The 22,932-nt window shown below is 33.7% G+C and overlaps 1 protein-coding gene across 4 annotated transcripts in view; it reads left to right on the top strand.

The window, feature by feature from the left end:
• Positions 1–22,932, top strand: part of VPS50 (VPS50 subunit of EARP/GARPII complex) — a 239,281-nt gene that overhangs the window by 18,022 nt on the left and 198,327 nt on the right. For 3 of the 4 annotated variants that reach the window (XR_006778775.2, XM_087861076.1, XM_045793245.2), the window contains exons 3-12: positions 663–785; positions 1,828–1,899; positions 3,890–3,943; positions 4,773–4,843; positions 5,526–5,643; positions 5,730–5,765; positions 6,994–7,076; positions 19,574–19,616; positions 21,146–21,244; positions 22,650–22,790. Coding sequence is in view for 3 of the 4 variants with exons in the window: in XM_087861076.1 (XP_087717202.1) it covers positions 663–785; positions 1,828–1,899; positions 3,890–3,943; positions 4,773–4,843; positions 5,526–5,643; positions 5,730–5,765; positions 6,994–7,076; positions 19,574–19,616; positions 21,146–21,244; positions 22,650–22,790 (840 nt within the window). In the remaining variant the exon portion in view is untranslated. The remainder of the gene's footprint in view (positions 1–662; positions 786–1,827; positions 1,900–3,889; positions 3,944–4,772; positions 4,844–5,525; positions 5,644–5,729; positions 5,766–6,993; positions 7,077–19,573; positions 19,617–21,145; positions 21,245–22,649; positions 22,791–22,932) is intronic. The other variant, XM_087861075.1, reaches the window with a different exon arrangement.

Raw genomic sequence — 22,932 nt, 5'->3', positions numbered from 1 at the left:
AGTTCCATTCTGTATCATTAGAAAGAAAGTGTTTCATCAAATACAGAGCTTTAGATTCATAATTAGATCATTAATTGCATTATCAGCACACTTTGAAGGAAGCCTCATAGGATTACAGAGCTAAACTTGTGAATCTTTTCTGGAGCCAGTGTTTCTTAGCTGAGCAGTGAGATTTCCAGCTCAAGGAAGGATGTCTTTCTGCTCAGGGTTTTAATGCTGATTGTGACCTGCAAGTCATTGAGATATTCCCTGGTTATCTGTGCTGAGACAGATTTTAGAATGTTAAATGATGGAAAAAATATATATATATAGTATGTATGTATGATAGATACTACATAGTCACTTTGGTTTTTCCTTTTGTTAAACTTCTAAGTTCTTTCACCTACCAGTTGGCACACACACAACTGAATTGAAAATAAAATCTGAATCTTCAAACTGGCCAGTTTTTTTTTTTTCTCCAATAGATGAGTAGTTTTTAGTATCTTAGTGTTTTAGTAGTCCTAATTTTCCATGAACCCTCCTGTTTTCTGTCAGTTTATCTCCTTGCTTGGAACGATTCCCAAGAGATTTGTGACTGTTAAGACAGATGATTGTTTATATCCATGCAGGTAGAATTATAACCAGTACAAGTACTCTAACTGCGATTTTTTTTTTTCTTAAAGGAGGAATTTCGAGAACTTCGAGAGCAGCCTAGTGACCCTCAAGCTGAACAAGAACTAATTAATAGTATTGAACAAGTATATTTTTCTACGGACTCATTTGATATTGTTAAATATGAGCTGGAGGTAAAACAAAATTCATTAAAACCATTTAAACCCTATCTTGTTCAGTGACTGAATTGGTGGATGAGATTTGAATGCTTTTTTAGGGGTGTTCATCTGTCCTTCCTTCCTTCCTTCCTTCCTTCATACCAGGACTGGTTTATGATGACCACATTGCGATTTACTGAACTGTCCACATTGTTTAATGATGAAATTATTTTTAAAAATGTAAAATTAAGTGCAGCTGTAGAATATTGGTCCAGGAAACATTTCTATATTTTTGGTTTTTAACTGCTAGCATACAATATGTTGGTGTGCTGCCTCTATCTTATTTTATTTTGTCAAAATATGTTTAGAGAAACTTCAAGACTTTTAATCATGAATGTGTCTTTACATAATTGTTTAGCCATGATAAAGACCTCTATGCCATGATGTTTATAATGTTGGCATTTTAAATTTTAAATTTATGGGAAATTCAAAAAAGAATAGTAAAATCTGGTTTTAGAGGAAACCAAATACAGTATGCGTACATACTTTATATGCACTGTGTACACAGTCAGCCCCTGCTCGTTTTGAGTTTCATCAATCCATTGACTGAAACTTGGAGTTTCTAGTATACACAGTGGTATGCATTTTTGTTAGTTTTCTATCTTCTGAAAGCTGATGTGGAATCTAGAATGTACTCCAGCAACTGTTACTATCACACTGTAGCGATTAGTTACTATTCCTAGTATTTCAGAGGGGAAATATGTTTTGAGTTCTGTGGTAGAAAAGTAGGGATATACCTGTGGCTGGTAAAGGGGGAGGTTAGGATGTGGGACTTTCTCCTGTTCTCCTGTCCTATATCGCTGGGTGAGGGATGGAACTTGAGCCCCAGAGGGTTGGGCAACAAACATGTGGAAGCTTTTGTGTCTGAAGTCTAGTGGGGAAAGTGGGGAGGCCAAGAGGAGTGGGTGGGAATGGGTGAGACTATTTTACATGCACAGAGTATAGTAAGTCAGAGTTATGCAGGTAAATGAAACCAAATTAAACTATTTTTTATTCTTTATTTATGGGTATTTTTTAGAAGCTCCCTCCTGTTCTCAATTTGCAAGAATTAGAGGAGTACAGAGACAAACTGAAACAACAGCAAGCTGCAGTAAGTAAAAAACACCTTCCTTTCTGATACAACTAAATGAAACAGCAGGAAGGTGTAATGTTTGCAGATTTTATGTTTTAACTTAACATGTTAAACAAATATTATTTAACATGACTCAGACTCAATGATACATTTATTTAAAAATTTAATGCCTATTCAGTTTCCCTCACATTACCTTGATATAGATTTGCTTCTAGAACTGAGGGGTTTTTCCTCTGGAATCCTGAATGTGGTCAAAGATTTTTGAACTTTTTTTTAGATTGCTAAGTATTTTTAGGCTCCTTGTCACTTCCCTACTATAATTTCTTACCTCATAATAAAGGCCCCCACTTCTAGTTGAAATAGGTCCAATGAGAAAAGAGAGCTAAGATTCAGAATGTTACAGTTGTAGTCACTGATTAATTGTCTGGCATTGGACAAGTCACTTAGCCTTGCTAAATCTGTGAAGTGACGGGTTAGGCTTGCATTTTCTCGGATGCTGTAAAATTCTGTGATTCTGTGATTTTCCTTGCACTAGGCTGAGCTCCTTTAATAAAACTCAGATTATACTGTAGAAGATTAAATAATGTTAGTACGGGATCTTGTTAATTTTTTTAATACTAGAGGAGCAGTAGTAATTTATCTGTTTGAATTTAAGATGTGATTTTTAATAATACATCTGACAAATAAAGGAAGCTGTACTTCTCCTTCTTTTGTACTACACTCCGAAGTCTCAGTGGGTGCTGGGATCTCCCTGGGGGTAGCAGCAGTGGTGTGGGGAAGGGACTTGGCCAGTTGAGGGCTGTGTGGTAAAAGTATATTGTGCTTTTGGAGAACTAGATTCCAGTGGATGGTGACGTCTTTTGCCTTCTGTTGGTTTCAGCATGTTTAAATATGTACATATCTGTCTCTGTGCTTGATGTGGTAGTATTCTTTAGGGAATGAGCCCCATGACAGGGGCCAGATAGCACAGTGACCTTTGGAATTTGGAACACCTGGGCTTGAATCCGGCGTTGCTGTGGGGGCTGTGGATCAGTTACTACTATATTTAAGGTCTTTCATCTGGAAAATGAACCCATTTTTATAGATTGTTATGAGTACTAATTGAGATAATGCAGGGAAAGCACTTAGTACACTGCCTGACACAGTGCAAACTAACAACTATATTGTCTATTTTAAACTATTTTAAAAACGCAGTTTGATAAAATTAGGTCGGTTTCTGTCTATATATAAATTCCTATCTATACAAATTCAGAGGAGTTAAGAAAATATAGAAGGATTAATGCAGTAGTTGAATGTGTGTGTAATGCTTTGTTCTCAGTTGTTTGGGGAAGGGGAAGGGAAACTGAACTAATTGAGTTTTTGGAGCAGAAATTCACTAAATGCTTTGAATGTGTCATGCTCCATGGTACCTGTAGGGTAGTCTAGCCAGGTGCCCCTGAAACTGAAATGAGAGCTTCATATTCCAAATCGTTATAATTCTTACTTACACTAACATTTTTCATGGAATTGACCAAGGAAACCTTAGGTATGTTCATAACATTCCAAAAAAAGTCCCCCAAAAAACACGTTTTCAAGTTTTCAGAAGTAGAGGACCAAATTACTCTTTGTCTTTTTGTGTGGTACAAAGTTTCTAAAGGGTACAGGATGTTCTCTGTTTCCCAGATACTGTGTCCATAAATTCAACTGATTATTTATCTTACAAGTTCACATTTTGTAAAAGCAAATCTTACACCCTTAAGATCTCACACCTTGTGCATGCTGGCAATCAGATGATTCTCCTATTATTAACAGTCATAATGACCATTTATTGAGTTTCTATTAAGGACCAAGTATTATGCTGTCTGTTGTATCTCTTTTATTAATTTCATAGCCCAGAGCATGCCAATATCTGCTGTAGAAGTTATTCGGAAGACCTAGGAATATTCTTACAAAAATTTACAATGTAAAATGGAACAGGAAGTATGCGGCTTTTTCTTTTACTTCCTTTGTTTGATTGCATGTTTTATAGGTCTCTAAAAAAGTAGCAGATTTAATCCTTGAAAAACAGCCTGCTTATGTAAAGGTAGGGTGATATTTGTTATTTTTAATAGGAAAATTTAAAAAATGCCTAAGTGACTTATACTTGAAACTGTTGAAGTAATTTATTCTCTTGTCTGTAGTTCTATAGCAACGTATTGACTCTATTTGGGGTGTGGGGGGGGCTATATATGTATGTTTTTTTCTCTCATTTGGGGGAATTTACCAAACTGATGAAGTGAGTTTTGTAATTGATTTTAAAGTAATCTCTTCGGTTTTTCCAAACTTTAGAAGACTCAGTGAAAATTCCTTCTGTGTACTTTGTAACATGTATATCATTAATAATGACTGCTCAATAGCAGTGTAACAGTCTGTCTTTAAATATAATAAAATTAGAATCTTATAACTGAATCTGTCTTTGAATCAGAAAATCAGAGACTCCAAAATCCATTGAAATACCTACCAGTGTTCAAATGAAGACATTTGTTGTCAAAGCGTCTTAGCAAACAGAAATCATACTTGTCATATCCTTGATTATCTTCTGAAGTTCTGTTGGGTAGAGACATTTCAATGGATGTATTATTAGTATTTGTTTATGCCTGTATAAAACAGGTTGGATCTAGATTTCCTTATAAGCAATCCTGACTAAATATTTTATCTTATGTCATTGTGAAAATCATTTGAAAGTTGACATTTTAAATCATTTTGTGAAAGATATACCAACAGTTTTCAATTTTAGCTATCTTTGCTGCTACTTTGTTTTCCAAGAAGGCTTTTCTTTGAAACCCACTAAAGTTTTTTTTAGAGTATCATATGAATAATAAAGAAAAATAAAATGCCTCCTCCACAATAACCTATACCTGATTTTTCCATAGGAACTTGAAAGAGTTACCTCATTACAGACGGGTCTTCAGTTAGCTGCTGTTATCTGCACAAATGGGAGGAGGTATTGCATTTGATAAATATTTTGTTTTTTAAGCTGGAAAATATTTCAAGAAAAATTGTGAAACTGTCATTGATAATTGATTTTTTTATTATGACTATGGTTTCTAGAATACTGTTCATTAACTGAATATATATTATCTAAAAACTGAGCTAAGAAAGTATGTGTGAAATGAAATATCTGTAAATCTCATTATGGCTTTAACATATGACTGTTTTTATATTGTTTAGATTAGTGCTTCTCAAACTATAAGGATCAGTTTTTTTTCTTTTTTAATTTCCAACTTACAACAGACTATTTTTGTAAAATGCAGTAAAAACAAAATACTAAGAAAATAACCAAGGGCATAGTGAATATAGTCTCAATTTTTTTTGTTATTAATTCATCAAACTTAAAAGTATTATGTCAATTTTTGCTCTAAGTGGTTTTTTTTAATACTTATTCTCCATTTCTGTACTTTTCTTGTAATGGATCAGTAACAGTTTGAGGACTGGCACCAGTCCACCCACCATGCTTTGAGTAATGCTGGTTGAGATTGAGCCGTTGAATAAATTTGTCAAGTAGTAGTCGCAATTCCTGTTTTTAAGAGTAATTGAGGATACCACCTCGTCAGTTGCCTAATTGTTCTGTGAATAGTGTTCTTAATATAATAGAAAAATTTAAGTATTCTTTTTTTTTTTTGCAGACACTTGAATATTGCCAAGGAAGGTTTTACTCAAGCTAGTTTAGGCCTTCTTGCAAATCAAAGGAAACGTCAGTTGCTGATTGGACTTCTGAAATCTCTGAGAACTATAAAAACATTGGTATATACAGGTTACTATTTAAAAATGAAGACTTAATTTTATGGTTGAGACAGATTTTACCTTTGATTTTTTTTTTTTTTTTCCAGCAAAGAACAGATGTGCGCTTAAGTGAAATGCTGGAGGTAAGTAAACAAAGTTTGGAAATTTGGTGATCCTGATACTATTAAATAGAAAAATTATAGTGGAAAACATTCAGATGTGCATTTCTTTCAAATTGCTACCTGGTATAAAGAACATTTTTAGACATGTAAAGGTACTCGCTCTAGAGCATTTTTCTATTGACATATTTCATTTAGAAAAATTTATTTGGGGAAATGTTTACCTTGTAGCAATGTGGGAATGTTAACTTCAGTACATTGATTGTATTTGCACCCAAATAGCAATAAAATTATCTTTTGTATAAAACATGTAGGAATAATTTAAGGAATATGTCATATTTGAGTTTTGTTTACTATTTCATATATTAATTGGTTTTCTGAGTGAGCTGTTTTCTCTTTGATGCTTTGTTAGCATTCTCTTTGTTAGACATTTGTTACTGCCTACTTGTTTTATAAAGCATAATGTAATGTGCGTGTTTCCCATAATACTTGAGGTCCTTCAGGTAGGTACTTTGTCATTATTTTAGCATCCCCTGGTTTGAAGTACACCTATCCAATATAGAGATGAGCATAGGAAAATTTTTTTATGGTTTTCAGTAATCACCATGTGACTTCTAACTTAGATTTGAGAAATGCATATGAAAATTTCATTTGGCATTAAATTACTGTTTAGATGATAAAAACATTCCAAGGCTATTAACGAATGTTTCACTTTCTCCCATCCAAGTACTAACCAGGCCTGACCCTGCTTAGCTTCCAAGATCAGTTGAGATCGGGCGCATTCAGGGTGGTATGGCCATAGACTGAATATTTCACTTTCTAACAACTTTATTTGTTTTAAAATATTTATTGATATCTCGGTGGTAGAACCCTTGAGTGTTGATTACAAGTGGAATTCATACTGGTTTGGAACATTTTATATAAACATTAGAAAGAAGATATATTAACAGTTAAAGAACACCTTCCCTGTGAAGCAGCTTAGTATTTTGTGTAGGCTTTATCCACATGTGATGGTCTTACAGGGCCGTTACTGTGTATACAAGGGAAAACTATTTTTTCTATGCATACGTTTTAGGCTTGGAGCTAGTGGTCTCTTTATATTTTATTAATTATCATTGATATTCTAATCCTTAAGAGGAATTAAAATTTTCTGGTTCTGTAACTTTTGGATGGAGAATGAACAGAGATTTCTTTTTTTCAGGGACTTTAAGAAAAATGTTTCCTTTTTAATGACTTTTGTTGTTATCTTAAGGAGGAAGACTATCCAGGAGCTATTCAGTTGTGCCTGGAATGTCAGAAAGCCGCCAGCACTTTTAAACATTACAGTTGCATAAGGTAAGGTAATATAAAAATTTTAAAGCTGACTCTGTTGTCAGTTTTTAACATATGAGCTGTGTAACATACAATGTTAACAAACATTGAAAATTAATATTAAGTGCTATGTTCTAGTTTAACATTCTTGTTCATAAACGGGCAGTACAATGAAATTAGAAATAATAATTCTTAAGGTGTGAGAGATCAGATACTTTTTAATCCTACCCCTTCTTTTCACCTCGTTGAAACTTTTTTTTTCATATTCTTTCCAATTTATAGAGTAGTAGAGAAGAATAAATTTATCTGTTTATGTTTCTCTTGCATCCCTTGGGAATTTTTCTTCCTTAACTTTCCCCGGCTTATAAATATTGAGAATGTTACTGCAGTTTGTTTTTCAGATCCAGACAGTTCAAGTGTTTGGCTCTTCCTGATAAGAATTATTTTGGAAAATTTAAGTGTGATTTAATTTTATGTAATAATCATCTCTGTCATATTTAAGTGATTATGTATTTGATGTGTTACATCTTTCATTTGTAGTTATTTATAAAATGTACAGTGTAAAAATGGCCATTACAGCCTTTGCTATTAGTTCTACTTTATTAATGGGTTTTTGGTCTGCTTAAAATGAAGGTTTTGCATTACTGGTGGCAGTCCCTTGGGGAGGCTCAATCCCCAGGTATAATTTCCATCATTCCTCTAAAACCATCTCAGGTAAACATACAATCTAAGTAAAATCGTGTGCTTGCCAAGCAAACCCAGTTTCAAATTAAATTCATACCTATCCTAGAACATAGCCGCTCAGTCTGTCCTGTATGGAAATTCTGGCAGTCAGTAAGCATGATGCACCCATGGTGTAGATGTCGATTGTTAGTATCTGAAAAATAAAAGGATTAGGAAGGACCAAAACATTAATGCAGATTTAATTAATTTTTTTTCTTTTAATATACTCCCACATCACAGGTCTCTACAGGATGTACGATAAGAGCTAGCTATTTTCCCACTAGAGATGCTATTTAATATTTATGGTATTTTTTTCTTTAGGATCGTGCATACTGAATCAACATACTTTTTATTTGATTAGGAAATGTGTAGTTGGGTAGTTCCAGGGATATTTTGTTTTGATCCATTGTGACACTGATTAACTGTCAGTATTAAAGACTTGATTAAGTTATTTAGATTTTTTTAATTGAGTAAATAGAGAATTAGCTCTAATATGTTGAATGTATTTGAAAATCTCTAACAGGGGCCTTCTGGGTCCTGAAGAGACCTAGCACACATTTAGTTTGTTTTGTGGTGCTAAATCAGTTATCATGAGAACAGCTTATATATGATTGGGTGAACATAATTCAGGCAGTTGTACATTACTGAGTGTGTGTTATATGCCAGGTGCGTTGCTTTAGAATTGGCTGAATAGTGTTGGACTATGCATAATGTAATCATTATAATTCTGGTTTTCTAGATTATGTAGGTAATCTATCAAGAAGGGCTTGGATTGAAGAAGGCAGAGTGAGTTGGTGGGATGGGGTCTTAGGGAGATGGGTGTTGAGCATACAAGGGAAGCATTGGGATCTAACTCTCCTTCGGGGTCAACATTAAGGAGGACTTGAAGGAGGGGCATAGGAGTTAGCTATGACAAGGTATGAGGGTTGTGGATAGGAGATTATGGGTTATCATGATGGATGAAGTCTCTTTTGCAGAGATAACAGGCAAAATGAAGACTGAAAGTATCTATCCATTGGATTTATAGCAAAGAAATCATAGCTGACTTTGTTGGGACAGGTTTGCTTGAAGCATAAGTATAGGATGAGGAAATTTTATAAAGAGGGGAGATGTGAAATTGAGGGGGAAATTTGCATATTTGAAAACCTATGGGAAAGTGAGAGTTTGAAAATAAAATAGAGGACATAATATTATGCTAAGGCTTTGTAGGGATTATAGTAGAGTTGACTTTGAAAAGGTCACCTTCTATTGTAATAGGAAAGAATGGATGTGGAAATTTGGTGGCAGGAATTTGAGGTAGCAGGTGACATATATTGGCACTTAGTTTTCTCTCAATAATTAAGAATTTGGGCTGTGCTAAAGTATCTACTTGATGAGAGTTAACTATACAAAATGTTTTTTAAAGGAATTTTTATTTGGGCTTCTTAAAGTTAGTGTGAATTAGCTTCTGAGTACTTTCTCATTAAGATATTTCGGGGCGCCTGGATGGCACAATAGTTAAGCGTCTGCCTTCGGCTCAGGGCGTGATCCCGGCGTTATGGGATCGAGCCCCACATCAGGCTCCTCCGCTATGAGCCTGCTTCTTCCTCTCCCACTCCCCCTGCTTGTGTTCCCTCTCTCGCTGGCTGTCTATCTCTGTCAAATAAATAAATAAAATCTTTTTTAAAAAAAAAAGATATTTAAGTGATATGTGGTGGAGAAGCTGTGACTACAGTTATCTGACCTGGTGAAAAGATTGAAATTGAAAAAATCTATAATGGCGACTTAGAATAATAATTGCTTTATTTTAGGGAGTGCATCATATAAGAGGCATGCTGTGTTTACACATGTGAATTGTACATGTAATAAAAAGAAAAGTTTGTCTTATCCTCTGAAAATAGGTAAAAATACATGCACAAATATATTAAAATGTCCCAAGGAATTAATTTTACCTTCGTCTTGGCAGGACCTCTGTTAGAGTTGTGTTTCTAACTTGGTGATGTAGCGACAATGTCAGCGTGGCTCAGAGAGCTTTGCTATTAGTTGGAATTGTTTGATGGCGATGCCAAGTCTTCCACCGGAATTCTTCCTCACATACCAGCATTTTTTGCTCTGCTGACCACCATTCATCCTGCTTAACCCAAACCCCCTTTCCCTTTTTTTACACTTTTGTTCCTACTTGGGACAGCATGTGAAATTTGCTTACTTCCTGTAGATAATGGGATATGAGATACAGTGATAGAGGTAGTTGACGTGTAGGTGAGGTTGAGTCCACAAAAATGAAAGGAATTTTATTCTATCTTCCTTTTTTGTTTTTATTAATTGGATGTACCTTTTTTATTTTGTGCATTTATTTTCCTTTCTTTTGCTCATTTTCCTCTGGTCTTCTAAATATAGTACTCTACCTGTTCTTGAGCTCTCTGGTTGGGACTGTTCAGACATGATTCGTCAACACTTTAAAAATTCATTTAATTTATCTGGAGCTGTGGAATTTAACGAAAGGCAGATTTAATCTTTGCTTGGACCTGAGTGAATCAGAGTGAAAAATCATTTGACATTCTGGTAATCTTAGGAATAGTAATTAATTTCCAACTGTTTATACTCTCATTTTCTTTAACATTTAAATGTATTTTCATTTCTGTTGATGATTGGAGAATCTTGAAGTACATTCCCTTTAGAAATGTCCATAAGAGAACAGCATGTGATGCAGAGCATTTCTGGATTCTGATGTAATTTTTTTTAAATATACTTCAGGCAAGTTCATATGCACAATGTACGTGCTTGTCCATGTCTTAATTTTTCCTAGGTAGAGTGTATGTTCCTCTTTTCTTTGCTAGTCACAATTGCTCTTTTGTTGGAAATAAGGGTTTTGGCAGATGGCAGAGACCCTGTGGTCTTAGCAGTAGATTACATGGGGCAACTGAGGGCTGAGTCTTAAGATTCTGAAAGCATGAAAACAGAATTCATGTATTTGCTTCTGCACAAAGAGCCCTTGACTGTATTGTCTCAGGTTATATGACTGTGTAGTTTAATACATAAAGTACCAAGTAATAGGATGTCCCCAGTTGATTGAAAACTGAAAGAAAACTTGTACCCCTTCAATACCTTGTATTTTCCTTGAGATATGGTATGTTTCGACATCTTTAATAAAAGATAGAGTAGCACCAGTTTTGTTCACTTTTATAACTGACAGGGAACATTTTTACATTATTTGACATTTCTTGAGTTGATCGACAGAGTCATGTATTTGGGATTTACTGGGAATAGGAATCAGTGTGTTTACGTTAAAGTATGTCTGCGAATGAAGCATTTAATTTCTTTTTCACTTGAAATTTATCTAAATTAGTTTCAAGAAAAGTTATTTTTAAAAGTCAAAACTGCTTTATTGTTTTTTTATTTCATTTGAAAGAAACTACTTGAGGGAATCTGAGAGCATTCTGGATTATGCACTCAAAAGTTTGTATACCACTGGAACTAGAATATCTTTTTTGTGTACTATACTTTAGCATAGACACGTGTATTTAATTTCTCATAATCTTCAAAATACCTTTCTTTCCCCCTCAGAATATGAACTTGGCAGTGGAATAAAGTTGTAGATTGTAGAACTTCTTTAAATCATAGAATAATGAACACAGGTTTTTGGTACAAATACAGCAATACTAGGGACTATGCTTCCCCTGTTGCCCTTGATTCCCTTCTAGCAAGATGTCATGCTCTGTCTTTGTCTAGGTTCATGCAAGGGGAACCTAGGTAGGAACACTGCCTGGGGTAGTGTTCAGGGCAGTGAGTGTTTTGGCTGGATTACCAGGCCAGCTACCTAGACCCATGAGTAGATCTGGAGTCCTTGTTGCTCAGTCTGTGTGGGCGGAGTTATTGACAGCATGGTATTCGCATACTGTCTGCAGTCCTTATCTTTTACTTTGATTTGTTTTCCTCAGTCTCCCTCCCCCATGCTGCACCATTTTGAAATAATGTAAAGTAAAATCTGATGGCAAAACATAATATTTAAACAAAGGTGTCTTAAACAAAAGGTGAAAGTTTCTTTCTGCCTTACCCACCATTCTCTTTCCTACTCCCTGGAATAAACCATTTTTATAGCTTATTAGTTTTTTTTTTCCAGTAGATTTCATTGTAATTTAAAATACTGTGTTAAAATATCTTTTTCCTGATTCATCACTGTAGATAGTTGTTGATTCTCTGACTGTTTACTCCTCCTATGAAAATATCAATAAAAGATAGAATTTGGTATACTTTCTTTTACTTTTCTTCTCTGTCTTCCAGGATATGTTAGTGAAACTGTTATTTTTACTTGGTCAAGTTCGTAACATTTATATTCTTTTTGCAGCTATAATTAAATCTGTGTTTTCTCCATAGGTTACTTCTAGAAAAATTAACCTAATAGAAATTGTATTTACTGTGTAGTGATTATATAAATATTATCTGTAGGACTAAGTAGAGTTATTGAACTTATAAAAAATGAAAAGTAATCCTTTGTCTCTACATGAAAATCAAAATCCATTGGTGTTTTTTTTTATTTGTTGAACATTTTTCACCTTTTTTAGGTCCTACTCAACTGCTACCATTTCTATAATGTTTCTTTTTTTATATGTTCCTCTGTTTTGTTTTGTTATAGTTTTGTTACAGTTATCCCTTTGAGAATTTTTTCTAATATGGAATATGTGGGAAATCAATTTTCAGATTTTGAAATGATGTTGATTTAGTCCACACCCGTGATTGAAAGAAAATTATTTTTTTTTTAGAAAATGGAATGCATTGTTCAGTTGTCTTCTGGCCTTCTGTTTATAGGACAGGGTCAGATGCTGTTCTCATTCTCATAAATAATGCCTTTTTTTTTTTTTTGAGAAACTTTAAAGATTTTTCTCTTTTTAATTGTTGTTCTAAAATTTCCTACAGTAGTTGTGTAGGAAAGTCATCTGTATCAGATTCTTTACTCCTAGATGATAAGACAAGAATGAAGTAGTATTTAATCCTTGTCTGCATGAGATGCTGTGTTACTTCTTATACCAAGAGCTTTTGAAATGTGTTTGTTCTCTAGGAGCTTATAATAACAGGCAGTTAACAGGCAGGACTGTGGGATAATATGCCAGTTAAGAACACAGAGTACATAAACAAAAGACCATCAGAAATGTTCATGCTGTGAATGGCTTGCTTCTTATACCCCTACAGGAATAGAAATATTGACATGCATAAGAATGTGAATAGAAGCTAGGCATTGTTAGCTTTGACAGCATTGACTGTACAGTAACTCTAAATTAGACTTTAATAAGGTTTTTTTCACTAAAGCTTCATATTTTAGCTTTTATAAATTGAATCATGATGGTGGTCATAGCGACAATGGTTGTGATAATATTTAACATTTTTTGGACTTTTCTGTGTGTCAAGCACTGTGCTAATCATTTCCCTTGCCTTTTCTTATTTGGTATTGACAGAACATTACACAGAGACATTATTATCATCTCTATTTTATAGAAGAGGAAATTGATGCTTTGTAAAATAAGTGGCAGAGTCAGGATTTAAACTTCGGTCTCCTGGAATGCAGAGCTTGTTGCTCTTAACCACTACTACACTATACTGTCTGATAATGTAATAACTGTTATATACAGCGGAAGCTCATGGCGAGGAGGCCGATTTTTATTCATCTGCTCCAGTAGCTGAGTTAATTGTATTTTTTTCCCTAAACCTGTTTCTACCAGTTGTGTTTGTTACTGTATTTATGTTGTTTAAGTAAATAATGAAACAGGTTTATGAAAGTAGGTGAGACAACTCATAAAAATTGGGGGACATAAGGGAACTAAATGTGATTTGGCATTTGAATTGTTTTGCATTTCTCTTTAAGTTCCTACCTTATCATAGAGAAACTGAAACTTGAAATTATTGACAATTTATGTATGATTTGGCTTATATAAAACCAAGAAGTTAAAGCTCCACTCAAATGAGAAGATTTTGGGTCTAAATCAGAAATGAGTAAATGAAGTACGGCTATACAATTGTACTTAAAACATTCAATATACATGTAAACAGACATGCACACACACACGTAAATATTTTCATTTTAACTTAGATCAGTTGACCATCTGAAAGGTCTGCTGAACTTAAGCACAGGGTGGGCAAACTTTGTCATTAAAGAGCCAGATAATAAATATTTTAAGCTTGTGGGCCATAAGGTCTCACTTGCAACTGTTCAGCTCTGCCCTTGTGGCCTGAAAGCAGCCGTAGATAATATGTGAATAAGTTCACGTGGCTGTGTTCCAATAAAACTTTATTTAGAAACATAGGCTGTTGGCTAAATTTGGCTCCTGGGCCTGATATTTGCTCTAGATTTAGAATTCATAATGTTTGGAAATGTTTTGAACATCTGTAGTATTCTTAGTAGTGGACTCTGATTTCTGAACAGAGTGAAGACAGAGTGGTTCTATTCTGAATAGAGTAGATTCACTGTGATCTTAGGAGTTCTTTCACGGTCTGTACATGGTTTGAAGGACCATGTGGACACTTCATGGTATCTCACCATTGTTGGTTTAGCTTCAAAGTATTTGAAAGTCAGGTTTGCTCTGAAGAATGTTAATAAACTCTGTGCCAGCTGTGACTAGATTGAAACCACTGGAATAGATCTCTGATCTAAGTACCTGGAATATCCAGGGTCAATGGACATAAAAGTATAAACTTGGAAGTATAAATTTTACTTTAGCTAATTTTATAAGTTTTAGCACTCTTCTGAATCATATACAAAGATGCAGTAATTGGGTAACTGATACTTAGCCTGTAATAGGATCTTGAAACTTAAGAGTGGGAGACAGCCTTTTGGATCTAGCACACTTCTGATGCCCGGGAATATTAAGAGACTTAAATCACATGACTCATTAACAACAGACCAGGGAAAGAGCGTTAAGATGCTAATTACCTCTGTACCATGTTGCTTTTCTGTATGGTCAAATTGTTACAAAATTCTGATTTATATGCAACCTTTCCAGGACTCATTTTATGAGCGTATATGTCCTAGATCAGCTATTTAAAAGAACAATATTAGTTATTTATGGATATGTTATATTTAATATTTTCTGTAGTGATGTTAAAAATGCCCTCCAGAATTGTTTGCTTGATTTTATTCAGCTTGCAGATAGCCTTTAATAGCTTTTAGCCTTGCATCTTAGAACTGGTAATTTTTTTTTTTTTACCATAATGTAGCTTTTATTTATCCAAATGTTTATGTGTAGATCCTTTTAGCATACTTTGATTAATTGACTGAAATGACTTGAATTCGTGTTTCTAAATGATGGCTAAAGATTTCTTTGAAGGCTGTACAGTTAATATATACACTCCTTACTCACATAATTGTTATATATGTATTTTCAATTAGTACTAAATTATTGTCAAAATGCAGTTGTAGATTTCAAAAGCATTTTTTTTTAAGGAGGGAGAGAGAGGTGGGGGAGGGGCAGTGGGAGAAGGAGAGAGAGAATCTTAAGCAGGCTCCACACCCAGCATGGGGTCCGACACAGTGCTTGGTCTTACAACCTAGCCAGGATCAAGAGTCAGATGCTTAACCAACTGAGCCACGCAGGTGCCCTTTGAAAGCCAAAATGTTTGATTTATAGATATTATATTTAAAATATTATACATACTATTTACATTACTATGTTTACATTAACTCTTAACACATGGATCTAGAGTCATTTTAGTCATAAATAATAAAAGCAGTAAAACCATCCAGATTTGTGATAATTTTATAAACACTAAAGCCCGTTTTTTCCATTTGAGGAGTTGAAGAAATCATTACTCTCAACTGCGAATGAGCTTAAATGTATTTCTTTTTCCACCAAACTCAAAATACTACCTGTAAGAATATGCTTACCAGTTCTAACCTAGTTATCATTCCAGATATTCTTGCCTTTCTGTATCTGTATCTGTATCTTCAGCCTTAGGTGAACTTCTCAGTCCTATATGATAGAGGAGTGGAACTGCTTTAGTTCTGCTTATCTCTCTTTTCCTCTTGCTAAGGCACCTGTAGACCCAGAGTTCAATGCAGTTCTTTTTCTTCTAAAAGATGCTCCTTTCTCTTTTTCTATCTCTGAGTTTTATTTATTGAGGTAGAAAATAGGGGCTAAAGGAATGTGATGGGGAAATTTCACCCTTTTTCTTCGAATCACAAATTTGACCAGTGAGTCAGGCAGTGAGTTTAGTTAGTCCTGGGGAGTCCTGGAGAATAAGTCTCTGATTAGGGGTACAGTCACAGATACTCGCTTCTATCATGTGGGATTCTAGAAACAGAGCATTGTGAAACTGAGCAGAACAGTCTACAGGGGAAGACTTCCCAGAAAAGATGACATTAGGATGGGCCTGGAAAGACGGATGGACATTTGTGAGTGAGAAAAGGAGAATGTATGTTCTAGTTCTCATGAACATTATATAGAAGAACAGAAGGTGTGAAGGTCTGGGGTTCTTAGGGGAATTGCCCGTAGTCCACATGACTAAAATGTAGGCACTGAAAAGTGAAGGGGAAGTTCATTTTTCATGTCATTGTTAAGAATTTTACACGCCATACTAATTTGGGGCTTATCTTTGGTTTATTGGGGGAGCCACCAAAGATTTTAAAGCAGTGGATTAATATGAATTTATTTCTGCTTTAATTAGGAGCTGCAAACTCAGATGTTTGTGGAGATAGGCAGGTAACTTACACGAAGCTGCCAGATGTGAGATAGCAGGAAATGGTCAGGCCTACAGGACTGATCTGGCTTTTCCTGAAGCCTTTCACATAGAAGCTAGAGGAAAAACTGTGTCTGCTGGGTCAAACAGAATACTGAGACCCCTGCTCAGAACTATCCCTGAGAGCTTTTTGGAGGATGTTGTACAATGTTTGGTATATGGTAGGTTGATGGTGTTTGTCAAATAAATGGATGACAGATTGAAGGATGGGTGTGGGTGTTGTGTGCAGAGATCCATTAGGAGACCATTAAGATAATTCAAGCAAAAGGTGGTAATGCTTGAGTTAGGACACACAATTGAGAAAGGAGAAGCATAGGTGAGTATGAGAAATAACTGAAATGGTAAAATTGTCAGTATTCACTTCAGTTAACACAAGAAGAGAGGGAAGAATCAAAGATGACCTAGAGATTTCCAGCTTAGATTGAATGGGTGGTGGTGATATGAATCAAAAGAGAGAGAATGTGGGAGAAAGAACAATTGCAGGAGAAGATACTGATTTGAGGGTGAGGGTGTGGAGCTGAGGAACTTATTATTTCTAAGTACTAGGGTACTTATCATGACCATCATTTTTGGTGTATTATTTTGGGGCCTTTAAGTCTCATTTTCATTCATTCATTCATTCATTCATTCATTCATTCATTTATTGTTTGAACAGAAGTTTTCCCAGAATTATTATTATTATTTATTTTTTTTTTTTTAAGGAAAATCTCAGTCCTTCCTACAAGTATTCCCTTAACCCATGTCTGTGGCTGTGGATGTTTTTCAGGCGTAAGTCCTGGTTAGAGACCTTAATTTTTCCAATAAGATATCAACTCTGTATTGTTGATTGTCAAAGTACATAGTTTTGCTCACTCTCAGTTTTTACTAGAGTAATCTCCAGTTCTCAACTTTAATGAAAAGTGTGCTTATGACAAGTAGTATTTGTAGCAAATTGTCTAATTCCTCCATATGTTTGGACATTTATCCCTGAGACCATCAAAAAATGGGTACTTGTATTACTGGCTTTACTTTTCTGATACATTGCTTTATATCCATGTATCTATATCTGTATCTATATATATCTCATCACTCTGGTGTTATTTCCTCAGCTTGCATTAAAAGTTTCTGTAAGAAGCAAATGCAAGGAATCCGTGACTCCATTATATATTTTGTAAGGCTATTGTCAAGACTGTTGTACCTTAGGAGATAAAAGGTCATTGTTCCCTTTTTCAGGACTCTGGTAAAATTTTCTCCCATTGGTTTTTTTGTTTTGTTTTTCCCTTGAGTGCTGGTATGTTTTCATATTATGGACACTAAATTGTGTACTTGGACCCTCCCTATTTGTTTTGGCTGCTAGGACCTTGAGAGTCAAGTTCATGACAGATAACAGTTGTAAAAAATATCTTGTATAATTATACCTTTCACTTGTTCTATTTTATTTTAGTTTGCCTTAATTTTTTTTGTTAAAATATTTTCTCTATGCTTGTATTTATTTTGTTAGATATCACAGATCGTTTTCAGTAATGGAATACTATAATTTAAGTAATGTCACTTCTGGTTTTTAATTTTTTTTAACTGACCCAGGGAAAATTGAAGAAAATCAGATTCAACTACATATCCTAAGTGTATAGTAAATATATTTTTACAAAGTGAACATAGTTGTGTAGTTACATCCCAGAAATGCAAATAGAACATTTCTGTTAACTCAGAAGCTTCCTTCATACCCAATCTCAGTCCTTATTCTCCCAAGGTAACCTAACCAGTGTTCTAACTTCTGTCACTAAGGTTAGTTTTGCCAGGTTTGAACTTAATATAAATGTTATCATGTAGTGATTCCTATATAGTGGACTTCTTTTGTCAATTTGTTTTTGAGATTCAGGTGATATATTTTCATTGCTGTAGTATTTCATCATATAAATATATCACACTTTATCCATTTAATTATTCATAGACAATTGTGTTGCCTTAAATTTTGCCTGTTACAAGTAATGCTGCAAAGGTTGTTTAAGCATTTCTGTAAGATATGTATCTAGGACTCCTGGAATATAGAGTAAATGTATGTTGAGTTTCAGTAGATGTTACAGTTTTTCAAAGAGGTTTATCAATTTCCTCCAACATTGAATTCAGTGTTCCATTTGTTCTGCATCCTTGCCAACATTTGTTGTCATTTTTTTTTAACCTTTAAAAAATATTTTTAACCATTCTGGTTGTTATGTTCTTATTGTAGTTTCAATTTGCATTTCCTGAATGCCTACTTGGAGTGCCTATTTTATGTCAATTGGCCAATTAGGCATCTCCTTTGTCAAGTATCTGTTCAAGCCTTTTGCCCTTTAGTTTTATTCTTTTTCTGTTGATCCGTTTATGTATTCTTCTGTTTGTACTACACTATCTTATTGCTGTGACTTTATTACCTTTACCTTAATTTTAGTAAATGTCCTCCAACATTGTTCTTCAAGATATTCCTGCCTATTATTAATCATTTGAATTTCCACATAAGTTTTAGAAGCAGCTTGACAGTTTCCATACATACACAGAAAGAAAAACCTGCTGAAGTTTTAATTAAAATTTCAGTTATTTTAGATCATTTTGGTGAGAACTGATATCCTAATGATATTGAAAGTTATACTTTGTTTCCACAGTATTTCAGTCTTCTTTATTTTAGCTCAGTTTTGTATTGTTTATTTTTTTTTAGATTTATTCCTAGGTATTTGGTTTTTTGAAATGGTATTTTAAAAATTTTCATTGTCTAATTCTTTGTTCTTGGTATATAGGAAATTGATTTTACTTTTGAAATTTTACTTTTTATCTATATTATACTTTTTAATCTTTAAAACTTGCTATCAATTTGGAATTCTTGAATTCTTAGTTTTTGTCTATCGATTCGTTAGGAGTTTTTATCTATACAATTCTGTTGCTGCCAGTTATGACTCTTTTATTCTTTTTTAATTCTTTTCTTTTTATTTTTCTTGCTTTATTGCACTGTCTGTAGAATCAGCATATATTATCACTTATACTATTTGTCTGTGAATTTATGAATTATTTATTCAGCTAGAGTGTATTTATTGAGCACTTTGTCTCTTTTAGAGAGTCACATATAACTCTGTTTTATTTGATAGTGAATTGAATTCAAAGCTTCAAGATACTTTGGAACAAATTGAGGTAAGGATTACATCGTAAGTTAAGTGGTTTTCTCTTCTCAGAGGTTTTTGAATAGTACATATGCATCTTATGTTTTGATTTTTGTGTTATTACCAGTGTTCTAGGTCACAGCACTTTATTGTTTTTCTTTTATTTGGGATATCTGTGCATGGTCGAGTTAATGTTCATCTTCTTGTAAACTCAATAATACTTTTGGAGTTATGGGATCTGAAAATGGTATTTTGTACCTGAAAACAACCATATCTAGAAAAATCCCAAAACTGTTAGTCATAGATATGTTTTCATGTAAATTATAGCCAAAATATTTACCATGTATTAATTATTTTTTGATTATTAACTTTTTTAGTTCAGTGAGTTGATTTAAATAAGAATAATTATTGGCTGATGAGCCCTCCTAAATTCCTAAACCTTCTAATATTTCATACAGTTCATTGAAAACGTAGAAATGGAAAGGAAAAGATACGTCATTATGAGCATGCAGTATTACTTTTCCTCCTAGATTTATTCAGAGTTCATCTCTTGGCAATCTTTGCAAAGCAGGGTATTCATTTTAATAAATGTAATAAGAATTGTTATTTTCTGGTATTTTAGTTTATCATTTTTCTGATGAGAGTACTTAACAAAAATTGAGGCTGGACTTTCAAACAACCTTTTGTGAAAGTAGATTTACATCATAAATGCAATTATTTACCAATTGGAAGAGTGGCATGTTTATTTGTTAAACATGTTTATGTTTATTTGATAAACATAAAGATGATACTTTGAAAATCCTTTAAGTAAACAATCACTTGAATATTGAGGACTTACTTTTGAAAGCTCAGTATTTCTTCACTCTCAACATGCAATATTATTCTGTTGATTTGATAAACATAAAGATGATACTTTGAAAATCCTTTAAGTAAACAATCACTTGAATATTGAGGACTTACTTTTGAAAGCTCAGTATTTCTTCACTCTCAATATGCAATATTATTCTGTACTTATGTAGAGAATCATTTTATTTTGAAATGAAATCATTGAAATAGAAATCCTTAAACAAAGGGGGCGCATTTAGATATAAAAGTACATATCTTGAGGTATGTCCTTTTAAGGTCAACGTAGTTTTGTTGAGAATTACTTTTCAGTGATTGTAGAAGGACTGTTATTATATTTTAATAGTCCTACAAATTCAGTTCATGTAATTGTAAGATTTTAGCAGGTGCTTGAGGAAATGTAACCTAAAAATAAAAAATAAAATTCTTTTAGTAACTCTTATGCTTATTTTGTGTCCCTTGAAACACTAGGCATGGGTCTTTAGATTACTCCTATTTTAATGACATCTTAGTAAACTTGATTATAGTTGGTAATACATGAGAATTACAATCTATTTATATTTTTATTTAAATTTGTTTTTGACTCCTAAATCTAGTGTGATAGTAAATATCTTTAGATATTAATTAAAAATGAAAAATTAGTCTTAGTACTTTCTTATCATTGCCTTGAAAACTTAATTCCTTAATTGCTTCTTGCCTCTTGTTTTAATTCCATAGGAACAGTTGGATGTAGCTCTTTCCAAAATCTGCAAGAATTTTGATATTAACCATTACACCAAGGTTCAGCAAGCTTATCGACTTCTTGGAAAAACACAGGTTGGTTTTGAAAGAATGTTTGCTTTTTTCTTAAACAGGAATCTGTTGATCCTTATGAATGCTCAAGCCTGAATATTACTAATGTCCTGTCCTTAAAATGTTTCATTAAACAAAGTAAATTTTTATGCCATATTAACATAGGTTCCTATAGTCTGAGCATATGGAGTGTGATTAAAACATGACAGAAGTTTGTTTTGAGCTATGAAGTGTTTGTCAGGTTTAATATTTTCACAATTTTATGTAGTTTTTCTTTAAAAAAGTGTTATAAAAGATAATTCCATTGGAGGGGTTGTGTAGTCTTTTACCTCAGTTCTTGGTCCTGAATGAAAACTTCTTAATTTGTTTCCCTGGAAGTGGTATGTAAACTTTTGTGTAGTGTGTATGTTTATCTATAAAGCAGCTCCATTTCATTTATCAGATTTTTCAAAGGATTCTCTTGCTCTCTGAATGACCTCGCTACTCCCACGTTGCGTGGCTTTACATTCTCTTACTGCTCAAACGCTTCCTTGAAAAATTTGCAGCAAGGGTAATTGTTTGAAAGTTAGTTGTACCTTCCGTAGGTACAGGATTATACATTCATCTATAAAACAGCTAAATGTGGTAGATGTAAATGTTTTCTTCCCTTAAATAGTCTCTTCTCTTAGAAGGAGATCTAAGAATTTACCAAACCATTGAATCTGTTTACATTTTAAAGTCTAAATAAAGAAATTTGGTTGTCTACTATACTTAATTAATTTGCACCTTAAGCTGCCAAGGAGAAATTACATGATGATAGACACTTGGCAATTTTGGACAATTTTAAAGATCTTTGAAAATATGATTATAACTTCTAATTATTCTCATTAGACTAATTCTTTTACTCATTAAATATTTAGTAGCCCCCACTGTGCGCATTGCTCCAGGCACCTCGATACGGGCCCTCATCTATCTTCTAGTAAGGGAAGCTAACATTAAAGAAATAAATGGACGGGGTGTTGGGTTGTAACAAGTGCCATAAAGAATTGTATATCTGGGTAAGTAGATAGAGTCATGGAAGGTACTGATTTATACAGGGTAGTCAGGAAGGGGTTCTCTGAGAAGGTGACCATTGAGAAACATCCTGAACAATGTAAGGGATTCAAAGGTGTGATTATACATGACATGTCTAAAAAAGAGCAGGATGGATACCAATCATAAATACGAAGCAACAGAGCAGTGTTCACGATTCAGATTTATTTTTAGGGATATGATGTTTTGGTTATTTGAAGGGTTATTTGCAAATAACAGTACAATTAAAATTTTATGAATAATAGTGACTTTTTAATGTATCTGTAGTTGGTAAAGATTTTTCCTGTTTTCAAATCCTTTGAAATTTATTTATTTTAATAACATGAAATTATGTTGTATGTTTTTTTTCTTTCCACAGACAGCAATGGATCAACTTCACATGCACTTCACTCAAGCCATTCATAATACTGTGTTTCAAGTTGTTCTTGGTTATGTGGAACTATGTTCAGGAAACACAGATACAAAATTCCAAAAGCTGCAATATAAGGATCTCTGTACAGTATGTAGTAACTTAATGCTATTCATATTGCCTCTCTTTTAGTTTTTAAATTCATATTCTTTTTCATTGCATCTATTATTTGAAGATCCTACTGACCTAGAAAGAAATATGTTTGCCAAAGCTATTTTTTCTCTCATATTGT

The sequence above is a fragment of the Ursus americanus genome, chromosome 3 (assembly GCF_024610735.1).
Source record: "Ursus americanus isolate L20-20 chromosome 3, mUrsAme1.1.p, whole genome shotgun sequence".
Classification (NCBI taxonomy): Eukaryota; Metazoa; Chordata; class Mammalia; order Carnivora; family Ursidae; genus Ursus; species Ursus americanus.
Note: the sequence above shows the minus strand (reverse complement) of the source record. Positions and strands in the feature narration are given on the sequence as shown.